We start from the raw sequence: 17,569 nt of genomic DNA, 5'->3' as shown, positions 1-17,569 counted from the left end.
GGGAGAGGAAAGGAGGAGGGAGGGGGGGAGGGAGAGGAAAGGAGGAGGGAGGGGGGAGGGAGAGGAAAAAGGAGGGAGGGGGGAGGGAGAGGAAAGGAGGAGGGAGGGGGAGGAAGGGGGAGGAGAGGAAGGGGGGAGGGAGAGGAAGGGGGGAGGGAGAGGAAGGGGGGAGGGAGAGGAAGGGGGGCGAAGGAGGAGGGGAGGGGGGCGAAGGAGGAGGGGAGGGGGGGCGAAGGAGGAGGGGAGGGGGGGCGAAGGAGGAGGGGAGGGGGGGGGCGAAGGAGGAGGGGAGGGGGGGGCGAAGGAGGAGGGAGGGGGGGGCGAAGGAGGAGGGGAGGGGGGGGCGAAGGAGGAGGGGAGGGGGGGGCGAAGGAGGAGGGGAGGGGGGGGCGAAGGAGGAGGGGAGGGGGGGGCGAAGGAGGAGGGGAGGGGGGGGCAAAGGAGGAGGGGAGGGGGGGCAAAGGAGGAGGGGAGGGGGGGCAAAGGAGGAGGGGAGGGGGGGCGAAGGAGGGGGGAGAGGAAAGGAGGGGAGGGGGGGGAGGGAGGGAGAGGAAAGGAGGGAGGGAGGGAGAGGAAAGGAGGGAGGGAGGGAGAGGAAAGGACGGAGGGAGGGAGGGAGAGGAAAGGACTGAGGGAGGGGGGGAGAGGAGAGGAAAGGAGGGAGGGGGGAGAGGAAAGGAGGGGGGCGAGGGAGGGGATTAGGAAAGGAGGGCGGGGGAGGAGGAGGAGGGGGGGAGGAGGAGGAGGGGGGGAGGAGGAGGAGGAGGGGGGGAGGAGGAGGAGGGGGGGAGGAGGAGGAGGGCGGGAGGAGGAGGAGGGCGGGAGTCAGGGAGAGGGCAAATGAGCAGCGGAATGGGGGGGTGCGAGAATGAGCAGCGGAATGGGGGCGAGCAGCGGAATGGGGGGGGGGTGAGGGCGAGCGGCGGAATGGGGGGGGGTGAGGGCGAGCAGCGGAATGGGGGGGTGAGGGTGACCGCGGAATGGCAGAGTGGGATGTGGGGGTAAGGCTGGGAAATGGGGGAGGGGGAGGGAACCGGGGGGCGGGAGAAAAGGGAAGGGCGAGTCGGGGGGGGGGGGGGAGCGGGAGGGAAGGCAAAGTAGGGTTGGGAGAGAGGGTGGGAATGATGGGGCAATGAGGGGAGGGAGGTATTGGTGTGTTTTGTTCTTGGATTCGGGGTTCAGAGGGAGGAAGTTGGAAAAACTTTCATTTATGCAGCTCTTTTTGCCACCACCGGTTGTCTAGTTTTTAGATGTAATGTTGAAAACATGTACATAGCAAGATCCCACAAATGGTGACCTGATGATGACCAGATAATCACTTTTTTTCTTCTCTGTTGACTGAGGGATGAATAACAGTCAAGACGTTGGGGATAACACCCCTCTCTTCGAAGTTGTCTCTTTTTTTGTCCACCTCGGTTTAACCTTTCATACAAAACATGGCTTTTGACAGTATTTCACTCCCATCGGCACTGCAGTGTCAGCCTGTTTCTGTGCTCAAGTTTTTTGAGTGGGACTTAAAATATCAGATTTGTTTCTGATAGGGTCGGTCGTGGATTTTGCTGTTGGGGGATTTTGCAGTGAAGCTGGTTTGGGAAAGATGGAGTCGCTGAGGATGGGGAGACCATGAAAAGATTGGAATTATGTTTTACCAGAGAGGAGGGAGTGAATGCGTTTGGTGGTGGGCAGTGGGCAGAGTTGTTGAAGTTACATCAAAACATAGAAAATAAGAACAGGAGAAGGCCATTTGGCCCTTCAAACCTGCTCCACCGTTCATTTATGACCGGCTAATTATAATCCAACCTGATCCCCCCCCCCCCATATCCTTTGATCTCCTTTGCCTCAATTGTTATATCTAACTGCTTCTTGAAAATATATAATGTTTTGGCCTCAACTACTTTCTGTGGTCGCGAATTCCACAGACTGACCTCTCGGAGTGAAGAAATTTCTCCTCATCTCTGTCCTAAGTGGTCTACCCCATATCCTCAGACGGTGACCCCTTGTTCCGGGAACTCACACCATCGGGGACATCCTTGTTACCTTTACCCTGTCTAGTCCTGTTAGAATTTTATAGGTTTATAGTCGCTGTGCAGTCAGCAGTGCCTGCCTCCACTTGTAATAATTCTGGGAAGTGCTGCCTTAATTTGATGGTATGTTCAGCAACCCCACATGTAAATTTTAATGGAAACTTGCATGCATTGGCTGCTTCTTTTTGAATATATAATAAAGCTGGTCTAAGACCGCCAGTTGTACCGCTGAGTTAATCAACCAGTTAATCAGCTATAATCTTCTTTTCTCTTTTAGCTAACGTAAACAAATTACAAATGCATTAACTAGTCTAATAGAAAGTTGTATTCAGATTCGGGAAAAGAAGATGCATGAAGAACAATGTTTGAGGATTTCAATTTGGTAGGTTGATGTTAAGACTCGGAGGTGGTTAATGTCACAAGATTTTCATTTATCTCGCAGCTTCTGCAACCTCAGGTTATCCTGAAGTACTACAGCTAAGGAAGTGTAGCCAATGTTGGAAATGCAGGAACCAAATTGCGCACAGAAAGGTCCCACAAACAGCAACGTGGTGGTACATAGAACATACAGTGCAGAAGGAGGCCACTCGGCCCATCGAGTCTGCACCAACCCACTTAAGCCCTCACTTCCACCCTATCCCCTTAACCCAATAACCCCATATAACCTTTTTGGACACTAAGGGCAATTTTAGCATGGTCAATCCAGCTAACCTGCACGTCTTTGGACTGTGGGAGGAAACCCACTCCGACTTGGGCAGAACGTGCAGACTACATGTAGACAGTGACCCAGTGGGGAATCGAACCTGGGACCCTGGCGCTGTGAAGCCACAGTGCTAGCCACGTGTGCTACCGTGGTGACCAAATAAACATTGGCCAGGACACTGGGTAGAGTTCCCCAGCTCGACTTTGAAATTATGCCATGGATGTTTTTGGTCCATCTGAGAGCAGACAAGGTCTTGGAGGATGCAGAAGAGATTCACTAGAATGGTACCAGGGATAAGGACTTCATTTGCATGGAGAGACTAGAGAAACGGGTTCTCGTCTCAACCTTCCATGCTCAAGGGAGATTTGGTAGAATGATAAATTTCTGGGCAGCCCGACTTTCAAAGAGGTTGTTTCTCTGAAATGTTGATGAACAAATTAGAACAAATATTTGTTCACAACTAAACCAATGAGTAATCTGAATAAATAACTAGCTCAAATCTTGGTTGGGTGGGGTTTAAATGAACTTGCAAATTATGGAATTGGGAGTAACTAATTTTTGAGAGAAACTATGGAGCACAGAAGGAAACCATTTGGCCCATCACACCTGTACTGACCCTTTGAAAGAGATAGCAAATTTATGCTACTCTCCTCTTTCCCTGCAGCCTGAACAATATGTATCCAATTCCTTTCTGAAAGGATGATGAACATAGAACATTACAGCGCAGTACTGGCCCTTCGGCCCTCGATGTTGCGCCGACCTGTGAAACCATTCTAAAGCCCATCTACACTATTCTCTTATCCATATGTCTATCGAATGACCATTTGAATGCCCTTAATGTTGGCGAGTCCACTACTGTTGCAGGCAGGGCATTCCACGCCCTTACTACTCTCCGAGTAAAGAACCTACCTCTGACATCTGTCATATCTATCTCCCCTCAATTTAAAGGTATGTCCCCTCGTGCTAGACATCACCATCCGAGGAAAAAGGCTCTCACTGTCCACCCTATCCAATCCTCTGATCATCTTGTATGCCTCAATTAAATCACCTCTTAACCTTCTTCTCTCTAACGAAAACAGCCTCAAGTCCCTCAGCCTTTCCTCATAAGATCTTCCCTCCATACCAGGCAACATTCTGGTAAATCTCTTCTGCACCCTTTCCAAAGCTTCCACATCCTTCCTATGACACAGCGACCAGAATTGCACGCAATACTCCAAATGCGGCCGCACCAGAGTTTTGTACAGCTGCAACATGACCTCGAAACTCAATCCCTCTACCAATAAAAGCTAACACACCGTACGCCTTTTTTTTTTTTTTATAAATGTTTTATTGAAATTTTTTTCCCAAACAACAATTTTTCCCCTCTTACAAAGCAAACGCAACAATAACAATACAGAAATTTTAAACAATACACAAGTAACAAAACCCCTTTATCTTTGACCTAAACTAAACCCCCCCCCCGCCCTCCCCCTGGGTTGCTGCTGCTGGTCATCTGTCTTCCCTCTAATGTTCCCCTAGGTAGTCGAGAAATGGCTGCCACCGCCTGGTGAACCCTTGAGCCGATCCTCTCAGGGCAAACTTTATCTGCTCCAGTTTAATGAACCCCGCCATATCATTTACCCAGGCCTCCAGTCCGGGGGGTTTCGCCTCCTTCCACATGAGTAGGATCCTGCGCCGGGCTACTAGGGACGCAAAGGCCACAACGTCGGCCTCTTTCGCCTCCTGCACTCCCGGCTCTTCCGCAACTCCAAATAGAGCTAACCCCCAGCCTGGTTTGACCCGGGCCTTCACCACCCGCGAAATCACTCCCGTCACTCCCTTCCAATACCCTTCCAGTGCCGGGCATGCCCAAAACATATATGCGTGGTTTGCCGGGCTCCCGCCACACCTCCCACATTTGTCCTCCACTCCAAAGAACCTGCTCAATCTTGCTCCCGTTATGTGTGCTCTATGTAGCACCTTAAATTGAATCAGGCTAAGCCTGGCGCATGAGGAAGAGGAATTTACCCTGCTTAGGGCATCAGCCCACATACCCTCCTCTATCTCCTCCCCTAGTTCTTCTTCCCACTTTCCTTTTAGTTCGCCCACCGACTCCTCCCCCTCTTCCCTCATCTCTCGGTAAATCTCTGACACCTTGCCCTCTCCGACCCACACCCCTGAAAGCACCCTGTCCTGTATCCCCTGTGTCGGGAGCAACGGAAATTCCCTCACCTGTTGTCTAGTAAATGCCCTCACCTGCATATATCTCAAGAAATTTCCCCGGGGCAACTTATACTTTTCCTCCAATGCTCCCAAGCTCGCAAAAGTCCCATCCATAAATAAATCTCCCACCCTCCTAATTCCCAACTGGAACCAGCTCTGAAATCCTCCATCCATTCTTCCTGGGGCGAACCTATGGTTGTTCCTGATTGGGGACCCCACCAGGGCTCCCCGCAACCCTCTCTGTCGCCTACACTGTCCCCAGATATTCAATGTTGCCGCCACCACCGGGTTCGTGGTAAACTTTTTAGGTGAGATCGGTAGCGGCGCCGTCACCAGCGCCTCTAAACTCGTCCCTTTACAGGACTTTCTCTCCAGTCTTTCCCACGCCGCTCCCTCACCCTCCATCATCCATTTACGTATCATTGCCACATTGGCGGCCCAATAGTAATCGCCCAAGTTCGGTAGTGCCAATCCTCCTCTGTCCCTACTACGCTGAAGGAACCCCCTCCTTACTCTCGGAACTTTCCCTGCCCACACGAAGCTCGTGATGCTCCTGTCTATTTTATTAAAAAAGGTCTTAGTGATTAGTATAGGGAGACATTGAAATACAAATAAGAACCTCGGGAGGACCATCATCTTAATTGCTTGCACCCTGCCCGCCAGCGATAGAGGCTGCATATCCCACATCTTGAAGTCCTCCTCCATTTGTTCTACCAACCGTGTCAGATTAAGTCTGTGCAAGGTTCCCCAGCTCCTAGCGATCTGAATCCCCAGGTATCGGAAGTTTCTTTCCACTTTCCTTAGAGGCAAGCCTTCTATCTCTCTACTCTGGTCCCCTGGATGTATCACAAATAATTCACTCTTCCCCATGTTTAGCCTATACCCCGAGAAATCCCCGAACCCCCTCAAAATTCGCATAACCTCTATCATTCCCCCCGCTGGGTCCGACACGTATAACAATAGGTCATCCGCATATAACGAGACTCGGTGTTCTTCTCCCCCTCTAATCACCCCTCTCCATTTCCTGGAGTCTCTCAACGCCATGGCCAGAGGTTCAATTGCCAATGCGAACAACAATGGAGATAGCAGGCATCCCTGTCTTGTTCCCCTATATAGTTAGAAATACTCCGATCTTTGCCGACCTGTAACTACGCTTGCCGTTGGAGCCCCATAAAGAAGTCTAACCCAGCTAATAAACCCGTTCCCAAACCCAAACCACCTCAACACTTCCCATAAATACTCCCACTCCACCCTATCAAATGCCTTCTCTGCGTCCATTGCCGCCACTATCTCTGCTTCCCCCTCCACTGGGGGCATCATTATCACCCCTAATAGTCGTCGCACGTTAACATTCAGTTGTCTCCCTTTTACGAACCCTGTCTGGTCTTCGTGCACCACCCCCGGGACACAGTCCTCTATCCTCGATGCCAGTACCTTTGCCAACAATTTGGCGTCCACGTTCAACAATGAAATGGGTCTATAGGACCCGCACTGCAACGGATCTTTATCCCTTTTCAAAATTAACGATATCGTCGCCTCCGACATCGTCGGGGGTAGAGTCCCCCCTTTCCTGGCCTCATTGAACGTCCTCACCATCAACGGGGCCAACAAGTCCACATATTTTCTGTAATACTCCACCGGGAACCCGTCTGGTCCTGGGGCCTTCCCTGCTTGCATGCTTCCCAGTCCCTTAATAACCTCGTCCACCACAATCGGTGCCCCCAGGCCTACCACCCCCCGCTCCTCCACTTTCGGGAACCTCAATTGGTCCAGGAACTGCCGCATCCCCTCCTCTCCCTCTGGGGGTTGAGACCTATACAGTTCCTCATAGAAGGTCTTGAACACCTCATTTATCTTTCCTGCCCTTCGCACCGGGTCTCCCCTTTCGTCTCTAATTCCTCCTATCTCCCTCGCTGCTGCCCTCTTTCGCAATTGATGAGCCAACAGGCGACCCGCCTTTTCTCCATATTCATACCTCCTCCCCTGTGCCTTCCTCCACAGTACCTCCGCCTTTCTGGTGGTCAGAAGGTCAAATTCCGTCTGGAGTCGTCTCCTCTCCCTGTACAATTCCTCCTCCGGGGTCTCTGCAAATTCCCTATCCACCCTTAAAATCTCCCCCAGTAATCTTTCCCTTTCCTTGGCCTCTGTTTTCCTTTTGTGGGCCCCAATGGAGATCAGCTCTCCTCTGACCACCGCTTTTAGTGCTTCCCATACCACTCCCACAGGGATCTCGCCGTCGTCATTGACCTCCAGATATCTCTCAATACACCCCCGCACTCTTGCACACACTCCCTCATCCGCCATCAGTCCCACATCTAATCGCCAGAGTGTTCTCTGCTCCCTTTCCTCTCCTAATTCCAGGTCCACCCAATGTGGGGCATGATCCGAAACCGCTATGGCTGAGTACTCAGCTTCTTCCACCCTAGAGATCAACGACCTTCCCAAAACAAAAAAATCTATCCGGGAGTACACTTTATGGACATGGGAGAAGAAGGAAAACTCCCTAGCCCTAGGTCTAAGAAATCGCCATGGATCCACTCCCCCCATTTGGTCCATAAACCCCTTAAGTACCTTGGCCGCTGCCGGCCTTCTTCCGGTCCTTGAGCTGGATCTATCTAGCCCCGGGTCCAGCACCGTATTAAAGTCCCCTCCTAAAATCAAGTTTCCTACCTCCAGGTCCGGTATACGCCCCAGCATCCGTCTCATAAATCCCGCATCGTCCCAGTTTGGGGCATACACGTTAACCAACACGACCTCCATTCCCTCCAGCCTGCCACTCACCATTACATATCTACCTCCGCTATCTGCTACGATGTTCTTTGCTTCAAATGCGACCTGTTTCCCCACCAAAATGGCCACCCCTCTATTCTTTGCGTCCAGTCCTGAGTGGAACACCTGTCCCACCCATCCTTTCCTTAGCCTAACTTGGTCCGCCACCTTTAGGTGCGTCTCTTGGAGCATAACCATGTCTGCCCTTAGTCCTTTCAAATGCGCGAGCACTCTGGCCCTTTTTATCGGTCCGTTCAGGCCTCTCACTTTCCACGTGATCAGCCTCACTAGGGGGCTACCTGCCCCCCTCCCGTGTCGACTAGCCATTACCTTCTCTAGGCCAGTCCCATATCCCGCCTCCGCGTTCCCGCTCGCTCCCCCAGCGTCGCACACCATCCCCGCCCACCCACTCTTTAGCCATTTCCTTTTGGATTTCCGCAGCAGCAACCCAGTTGTCCCCCCCCCCCCCCCCCCTCCCTCCCCCCTCCCTCCCCCCCTCCCCATTAGATCTCTTTCTAGCATGATTGCTCCCCCCATATTACTTCTGTAAGTCAGCTGACTTCAACTGACCCCGGCTACTCCTGCTCACTCCTCGACCCCCCCCATGTGGGGAACTCCCATCCGCCTTGCGCCTGTCTTCCCGCCTTATTCTTTCTGGTGCGGGAACATCCCTTTACCTGACCCGCCTCTTATGGCGCAGCTCCCTTTCCCCTCCCCCTCCCCTTCCCCATTCTCCAACTATGTCCCGTCTTTCCCCCCTCACCGGCGCCCACATTTCCCCAATGTCTCCCCCCTTCCCTGTTTACTTCTCAATTAACTTCCATCGTAACATTAACAATAACATTTCCTGCAGCATCAGTCCCTCAGTTCCGATCCAATTTCTCTTCTTTGATGAAGGTCCATGCTTCCTCCGCCGTCTCGAAATAATGGTGTCTCTCCTGATACGTGACCCATAGTCTTGCCGGCTGCAGCATCCCGAACTTCACCTTCCTTTTATGCAACACCTCTTTGGCTCGGTTGAAGCTCGCCCTCCTTCTCGCCACCTCCGCACTCCAATCCTGGTATACCCGTACCACTGCATTCTCCCATCTGCTACTCCGCACCTTTTTAGCCCATCTCAGGACCTCTTCTCTATCCTTAAGGCGGTAAAATCGCACGATTATCGCCCTGGGTGGTTCTCCCGCTTTTGGTCTTCTCGCCGGAATCCGATTTGCCCACTCCACCTCCAAGGGGCCCGTAGGGGCCTCAGCACCCATCAGTGAGCTCAGCATCGTACTTGCGTACGCTCCACAGTCCACTCCTTCCACACCCTCAGGGAGACCCAGTATCCGAAGGTTCTTCCTTCGCGCTCCATTTTCTAGGGCTTCGATCCTTTCAGTACACTTTTTATGAAGTGCCTCGTGCGTCTGTGTCTTAACCGCCAGGCCCAGGACCTCGTCCTCAATATCTGTCACCTTCTGCTCCACCACACGGAGCTCTGTCTCCTGGGTCTTTAATGTCTCCTTGAGCCCCTCAATTGCCTGTAGCAACGGGGTCAGCACCTCCCTCTTCAGCAGCTCCACGCACCGTCTCACAATTTCATGCTCAGGCCCCCATGTCGCCTGCGCTTTCTCCGCCGCCATCTTGTACTGCTCTCTTTCTGACCCTTTGGTCGACGATTCCTCGCGCTGCCGCCGCCGTTTTTTTCCTCCTTCGTTTGGGGGGGACTCCCTTCTCACACGCCCCACACCGGGTTGCGTCGTCGAAAAATTCCCCGTTGGGGCTCTTAAAAGAGCCCGAAGGTCCGTCGGAGCTGGAGCCGCCGAAGCGTGCGGCTAGCTAGGCATCACCGCAACCGGAAGTCCCTTCAGTGGCCTTGATGAGGTCTTTTCACAGTTGTTCCCTCTGCTGCTAGAATTCACTTTGATACAGGCCCTCAGGTCAGCTTGCAGCTTTAAGCTTGCCCTTCCCCCGCCTGCATGCTGGAAGAGGCCCTGTTTATCCTGCAGTTGCAGCCAAATCTTTTACTGTTTCTGCGTGTGTCTGGCAACCAAGAGACATACCCTTCCTGGGGGACACTGTCGGGGGAATATTGCAGCCTTCTTCCCACACCGGGAAATGTCAAACAAATGCCGTGGGGGCCCTGTAAAAGAGCCCAAAAGTCCGTTCCAAGCAGGAGCTGCCGAATATGCGACCTAGCTCTGCATAGCCGCACCCGGAAGTCCCCACCGTACGCCTTCTTAACAACCCTCTTAACCTGGGTGGCAACTTTCAGGGATCTATGTACATGGACACCGAGATCTCTCTGCTCATCCACACTGCCAAGAATCTTACCATTAGCCCAGTACTCTGTCTTCCTGTTATTCCTTCCAAAATGAATCACCTCACACTTTTCTGCATTAAACTCCATTTGTCACCTCTCAGCCCAGCGCTGCAGCTTATCTATGTCCCTCTGTAACTTGTAACATTCTTCCGCACTGTCCACAACTCCACCGACTTTAGTGTCATCTGCAAATTTACTCACCCATCCTTCTACGACCTCCTCCAGGTATTTATAAAAATGACAAACAGCAGTGGCCCCAAAACAGATCCTTGTGGTACACTGCTAGTAACTGGACTCCTGTCTGAACATTTCCCATCAACCACCACCCTTTGTCTTCTTCCAGCTAGCCAATTTGATCCAAACTGCTAAATCACCCTGAATCCCATGCCTCTGTATTTTCTGCAATAACCTACCGTGGGGAGCCTTATCAAACGCTTTACTGAAATCCATATACACCACATCAACTGCTTTACCCTCATCCACCTGTTTGGTCACCTTCTCAAAGAACTCTATCAGGTTTGTGAGGCACGACCTCCCCTTCACGAATCCGTGTTGACTATCTCTAATCAAATTATTCCTTTCCAGATGATTATACATCCTATCTCTTATAAACCTTTCCAAGATTTTTCCCACAACAGAAGTAAGGCTCACTGGTCTATAGTTACCGGGGTTGTCTCTACTCCCCTTCTTGAACAAGGGGACACCATTTGCTATCCTCCAGTCTTCTGGCACTATTCACATTTGTATCCATTGGAGTCAACACCTAGCATAACTGCACTGCCCTCCGGATGCTGGAATCTGAAACAAAAACAGTAAATACAGGTCAATCTCAGCAGGTCTGACATCATTTGTGGAGAGAAGCAAGCTAACATTGAGTCTGGTGACTCTTTGTCAAAGCTGGAGAGAACTGGAAATAGGGCCAGATTTATTGCGAGCTTATTCACTAATGTGCCACATAAGAAAGCCGTAGACATTTGCACTGTGTTACCAAGGCAATCCAGACTCGTCATTGTGTTCTGAATCTCTATTAATTGAACGCACAAACTCAGTAACCTGCACAGTTAAATTCAGCTCAAATGTATGCTCAAATCAGTGGTGTTGCCGTGGGATCCCCTCAGGCCCATCTGTTACTAATGTTTTTGCCCAGTTTTCATGAGAAACACATTTTGATAGAACAACTCAAACCTCCTACCCCTTGCATATTCCCAAAAGTAGATGACACATTTGCTGAGTTTGAATCCGCAGTTTCATGCTAGAATCACCTTAAACATCTTAATGTGATGCATCTCGTGCTCAAATTCATCTCTGACTTTGATACCAAGCTGTGGGAAAGTCACTGCGGCTGCAAAGAGATATAGACAGGTTAAATGAGTTGGCAACAAGATGGCAGATGGGGTATAATGTAGGGAAATGTGAAGCCATTCACTTTTGTCGTGAACATAGAAAAGCAGAATATATTTTGTAAAAGATGTAAAAATTATATGTATTGATGTACAGGCGCACACCCAAGTTGCTTTGAACACAACACAAAGTTGGCATGCAGGTGGAGTAAGCTATGAAGAAGGCAGATGGCATTTTGGTCTTTATTGTAAGGGGATTAGAGTACGTGAATAAAGAATTCTTACAATTGTTGTGCAAGGTTTTGGTGATACCACATCTGAAAAACTGCAGTTTTGGTCCCCATATTTAAGAAAGGATAAAGTAAAGTCGCCACCACAGTCGTAGATGACATAGACTTTGAGGCGGAGACCTGACCAGTGGTGATTTCACCTGAGGATCACCACACCTTGGGCAAGAGAAAAGGTTGGGAAGGCAGGGCCATCATGAATAACCTCAGTCGGTACAAACCAGCTGTCCAGCCAACTGATCTTAACCAGCCCAGATTAAGAAAGGATACGGCGACATAGCACAATGGTTAGCACTGCTGAGGACCCGGGTTCGCTCCGGGTCACTGTCCGTGTGGGGTTTGCACATTTTCCCCATGTCTGCGTGGGTTCACCCCCACAATGAAGGGGAGGCAGGGGCGTAGTGGTATTGTCACTGGACTAGTAATCCAGAGACCCAGGGTAATGCTCTGGGGACATGGGTTCGAATCCCATCAGGGAAGATGGTGGAATTTGAATTCAATAAAAATCTGGAATTAAAAGTCTAATGACAACCATGAAATCATTGACAGTTGTTGTAAAACCACGTCTGGGGAAGGAAATCTGTTCTCCTTATCTGGCCTACATGTGGCTCCAGATTCACAGCAATGTAGTTGAGATTGTTTGTTGCCCCTTGGATGGGCAACAAATGCTGGCCCGGCCAGAGATGTCCACATCCTATGAAAAAATAAAGAAACATAAAACCTAAAGATGTGTGCAGGGTAGGTGGATTGGCCATGCTAAATTGCACCTAAATTTAAAAAAAAAAGAAAGGATATACTTGCATTGGAGGAGGTACAGTGCAGGTTGACTATATTGATCCCTGGGATGAGGGGTTTGTCCCATGATAAGATGCTTAGTAAATTGGGCTTATGTTCTCCGGAGTTTAGAAGAAAGAGGAAATTTCATTGAAACCAGAAAATTCTGAAGGGGCTTGATAGGTTAGACGCTGAGAGATTATTTCCACTGGTCAGGGATTTTAAAACACAAGGACACCGTCTCAGGATAACGGACCAATCATTCAGTACTGAGATGAGAAATTACTTAACTCAAAAGTGTTGTAGTCTTTGGAATTCTCTACCCGAGAGAATCGTGGATGTTCCACCATTGAGTACATTTAAGGCTGGGATGAAAAGATTTTGTCTACTACACAAATGAGTAAAATGTGATATCAATTTCAGTGCCAGATGCATAGGCCGTTTGTCCAAACAACTGCTAGATCGTATCAAACAGCACTTGCATTTGACTGTTTGCAAAAAGCAGAGTACTGATCAAACTCAACTAATCCGTGCTGTCAAAACTCAGAATGTCTAACGTTAGATATGATTCTGCTATTGGGCAGCCCTTGCTGAACAATCCTGAATGTGCTAAGAATTATACTAGCAACCAATTTTAAATTATTAGTTGGGCTTGCAGTGTGACTCCCTTGCGCTTTCCAGAAACTACATATATTCCTATGCAGGGACTTGTCCCCTGCAGGCTAAAGGAATTTGTCCAGACATTGCACCTTTTTTGAATAAATAAAAGAATGGTGACAATAGAAACGTCTCGACCAATTAAAGTCAACATGCCAACTAATCGTCGTCCTATTCCACGTTGTAGCCAGTTAAAATGGCTAACTCCTGATTATAAAATGGTGAACGGCAAAGGCTGATGGGAAAGTCAGCCAACAGGACACAAACGATCAGCTGCAGGTTGACTCTGTATTTACCTCTGGAAAGGCCAGACAAGATCGATACCAGCAACCATCAGCATAACAAAACACCAGCCATCTGCATACTAATGAACAATCCCCGGGAACAATGAGCAACATTTAGACACACAAAGCAAAACCAGACTCTTTGGCGCCAGCAGAAGCCTACATAAAAGGAGGTGAACGACCACCTCGGGACCGCCCATCGATCAGGGAACCGCTCCAGCATTGGAGAAAATTGAACCAAGTGATTGGGACAAAGTCCAATCACTTGGAACCAGGTACAGGGTCCGCCCCGAAAGGCGGGAAGCCCCTGGGGACTAAAAGAATTAAGCCCAAGTTCAAATCGTTCTTTTTGACCGGGTCACTCAGCAACGCGAACCAGCCCTTGACAGTGACCGGTTCAGCCGCTGCCGATGTCCAGTAAGTCTTACTTCAACACTCGCTACGAGATAGGCGCTCCTCGCTACCAATCTGTACCAACTTCGAATCCCGCAGGCTCAGAACCCGAACGAAAGGCCATTCGTTTCCCTGACCTGGTGGGCCAGTTCCAAGTTAAGTATTGGCCTGTTAGCTGTAGAAGTAGCTTAGACGTAGAATTTGTACATGAGTAGTGATTACTGTGTATAATAAATGTGCTTTGATTTCAATCTTACTAAGCGGTATATTGGATTATTGATCATTACTCGGACTTGAACCAATTGGCAGTATTATAAAGATACCTGGCGACTCGAGCAAAGGTGATAAAACCGAGCAATTAAACTAAGGCAAAGGTTAGCAACGACGTGCCGTATAAATTATTGTTACTTTTAAAATGTGGCATTCTTGCATTTGTCCTGATGAGTGCCAGATGAAAAGCTTTGACAGCTTGTCTCTTTTACAGTAATACTGGATTGAGTCTGATGGAAGAAATTGCTTCATTAATAGAGTTTGTTCACTTGCGTTTTTTGTTAATTCACTATTTTAGCTGTAAAAAAAACTCCAGTCCAGCCACGTATTAGAAACGCACAAATGGTCTCGAGTCTTCTGAGATCCTGTGGGGAAAATTACTTTTTGAATTTTTAGGAAATGTTATGAGAAACTGCAATAATATAATTTCTGGTGCATTAGACATGAGCCCACTAAGTGGAGCTCCGTACAAATGTTTAAACCTACATATACAGTGTTCCCTGTCACTGAGTTCCGTGTATAGTTCAGGATTGCTGATTTATACATTGCTTTCAGTCTCATTTTGGGAGCTCAACATTTTCCATGCTTCTGCCTGAAGCATTCATGTTCCTATTAAGGGCATGGATAGCTACGAACTGTGGAACTAAAATCAATAGCGTGTTGCGTGGGGGCTTCCACATTTCCACTGCTAATGGGTGAATGTATGCTTCCATAAATCCTTTTTTAATTCTACGGTCATGTCACCTTCTTCTGGATTTTGTCACCTGAGGAAATAGTTTATTTCCCTTTACCCTATCAATACTTCAGTTGTGTTGCTTTTAATCTAAAGGGAATGCAAGCCTGGTCTTTGCAGCACAATCTCATTTAACCATTTTAACCCTGCTATCATTCAGCTGCATATATATGCTATGCTTTGTTGAAGGCCAATATATTTTGTTAGTGTCGTACCCAGATTTGACAGCAGTACTCTGGACGTGGTTTACCAAAGTTCTACACAACTGTAGTTTAATTTAGGCAACTTTTGTAACTTGTACTCCAGGCTCTTGAAATGGAAGCTGACATTGCATAAGTCTTTTAAATGAGTTTTTGTACCTGTCCACTTGTTTACAGTGACTTCTGTATATTAAAGCATTACATTTCTCTGCTTTTCAGTTTCTAGCTTCTCATTTATCTACTTTTTCTAAATTCACACTGGCAACTCTTAAGTAATGCATGCCTTTTTGAAGTGAGTGTTAATGTTTGTGTTTTGTAACCTACAGATGTTTAACCAATGTAGAAGTTCAGCTTAGTGGTTTTCAGTTACCTGGTTTATTTTTTTTCTCCTGTTTTCAACTGAGGTATGACATTGGCAATCCTTAACTAGCACAGATTCCATATTGAAATATTGTGGTCAGAATGCTATTTGCGTGTGTAATGAATGTAGGAATTTCATATACTTTGTATTATATGTATTTGGTGCAGTAAGGGTTAACCTTGGGTTAGTGTGTGTGTGTGTGTGTGTGTAAGACTGCTGCAGTCTTGTTTTTAAAACTCGTGGTTTTCAAGGCAGCCAGGCTTTGTGAAATTGCACCAAGGGATGCAATTTTAATCATCGTAAAAGTTTGGGCTAATGCACTTTTCCGTGGACCCATTTTTACCAACCAGCCAACCTTCGGAACCCACACAGACGACCTTCGCGACCCACCATTTTCTCTTACCGTGAATGAGAGAAGTGAGCCTGCTTGGTCCTCACGATCTCACTCCAATCAGGTTCACAGGAAGAGAGGGCGATGCGCATATCGGGTGAAGGATTCAGCCGGTTCCTTTGTGCCGTCTTCATCTTTGTGAGGACGGAAAATCCAACCTCGCACATGTAGGTCGTTGTGAAGGGCAAGAGCAACAAAATGCTTCTTTTACTTAGCTCCGGATACTCCTCCGAGACGCTACTCCAGAATGCTGACCGCCTCATTGACTTGTGCCGTGTTTCTTCATTTGGAGTCAGCTGCAAGTTAATAATTGACTCTGGGGTCTCAAACTCAAAGGGATTTTTCACCCACCTCTTCTCTCTCAAAATCTCAAACTTCTCTGGAAAGTAGTGACCAAAATTATTGATCAGTGCAGCCAGCTGCAACTGAAAGGCTTGCCAGTCCATTTACAGTTTCCTCACTAATGCTGTTTTCTTCGATGTGTCGAAGCAGTGTGGGAAACACTTAGTAGTTTTGGCTTTGCACTCGCAGTTGCCAAACTTTCAATATCTTTTGGAAAGCTTCGATTTCTTCAGTGTCAAAAGCAATCATCATCCTACCCTTGCAATTTGAGGTTCAGTTCATTTAGAATTGAGAAGATGTCTGCAAGGTAAGACATTGCTGGCATCCAAGTTTCATCAGCAAACTAATCAGCCAGAGGGGACAATTTCTCGAGGAGAAAAGCATGGATTTCGTACTTCAGTTCGTAAACTCTGAGTAGCACCCGACCCTTTGAGCCAACAAACTTCTGTGTGGAACAATAAATGTGCTCAGTCCCCATATCGGAACACTGTCAAAAAGTCTGGTATTGAGTGGGCTGTGTTTAATTAAATTCACAATTTTCACTATTCCTTTCAACACCACTTCAAGATCGGATGGAATTCCTTTCGATGCCTGTGCCTCACGGTGAAAAAACAATGATTCCAAATAATGTCCTGACCAGCTGCCTCCTTAATCCTTATTATAGCTCCGCTGTTTTTCCCAGTCATGTTGGCTGCTCTATCACGTAATTCCTCTGCAATGAACCCAGTCGAGCCTGCACTTTCCAACCACAAAAACTGTTCAAAGCTTCAAAAATTTCTGCGCCAGTTGTGTTGCTAAAGTCAGGTAGCCCAGCAAATATTCAATAAATTCATTGTGCCAAACATACCTAACGTAAACTAGCAAGGTTGCACAATCTGAAATTTCTGTACCTTCATCCAGTATTGAGAATGCCTGCGCTGATTTTAAATGAGAAATAAGCTGGGCTTCTAAATTCTCAGCAATATCACAAATTCGGCGAGCCACTATGCCATCACTAAGTGGGATGCATTTCACTTTTTCGATCGGCCATCAAAATGGCCGCGAAGATATTTTAAAAATGCGGCCGCATTGTGCATGTGTGCCCGATCATCGGTGCGCATGCGCAAAACTATGCGCATGTGCACCGATGATCGGGCACGCATGCGCAGTGCTGCAGGGAGAATTACCTCTCTGCTATAGTGTGGGGCATTTTCTCTTTAGCTACATGGCTATGGTAGCTTAATGTAGCTAATTGTACTTTGTCGTTCAATGTAACATTTCTGCTCAGGTCTTCAGCTAACGATTTACGTTCTCGTTGCATCCTTTGAAAAAAAAATGAAGAGGTTTGTCCTCAAACTCCCCATGCTTAGTCTTCAAATGCCTTTGAAGTTTTGAGGGTTTTAAACTTTCATTTGCCAGTACTTCCCTGCATACAACGCACATGGGCCTTGCATCCTGATTTGCATTGGCACAATTCATAAATCCATACCAAAATGGTCTTTATACTGCTTTGTGCCTGATTTCAGCTTCTTGATGGACTGTTCACCAGGGACCCTGG

General features: G+C 48.3%; 1 protein-coding gene across 3 annotated transcripts in view; it reads left to right on the top strand.

Moving 5' to 3' along the window:
• Nucleotides 1-17,569, top strand: part of dnajc5ga (DnaJ (Hsp40) homolog, subfamily C, member 5 gamma a) — a 68,639-nt gene that overhangs the window by 360 nt on the left and 50,710 nt on the right. Inside the window, exon 1 of one of the 3 annotated variants that reach the window (XM_072499024.1) lies at nt 2,271-2,406. The exons of 1 other annotated variant lie outside the window; for it this stretch is intronic. In XM_072499024.1, the coding sequence (XP_072355125.1) occupies nt 2,386-2,406 (21 nt within the window). In that variant the 5' untranslated portion in view covers nt 2,271-2,385. Of the gene's footprint in view, nt 1-2,270; nt 2,407-17,569 lie in introns of those variants that run through there. One more of the 3 variants, XM_072499025.1, reaches the window with a different exon arrangement.

The sequence above is a fragment of the Scyliorhinus torazame genome, chromosome 4 (assembly GCF_047496885.1).
Source record: "Scyliorhinus torazame isolate Kashiwa2021f chromosome 4, sScyTor2.1, whole genome shotgun sequence".
In the NCBI taxonomy this organism is placed as follows: Eukaryota; Metazoa; Chordata; class Chondrichthyes; order Carcharhiniformes; family Scyliorhinidae; genus Scyliorhinus; species Scyliorhinus torazame.
The sequence above is the reverse complement of the archived record's forward strand: the minus strand, read 5'-3'. Positions and strand labels throughout refer to the sequence as shown.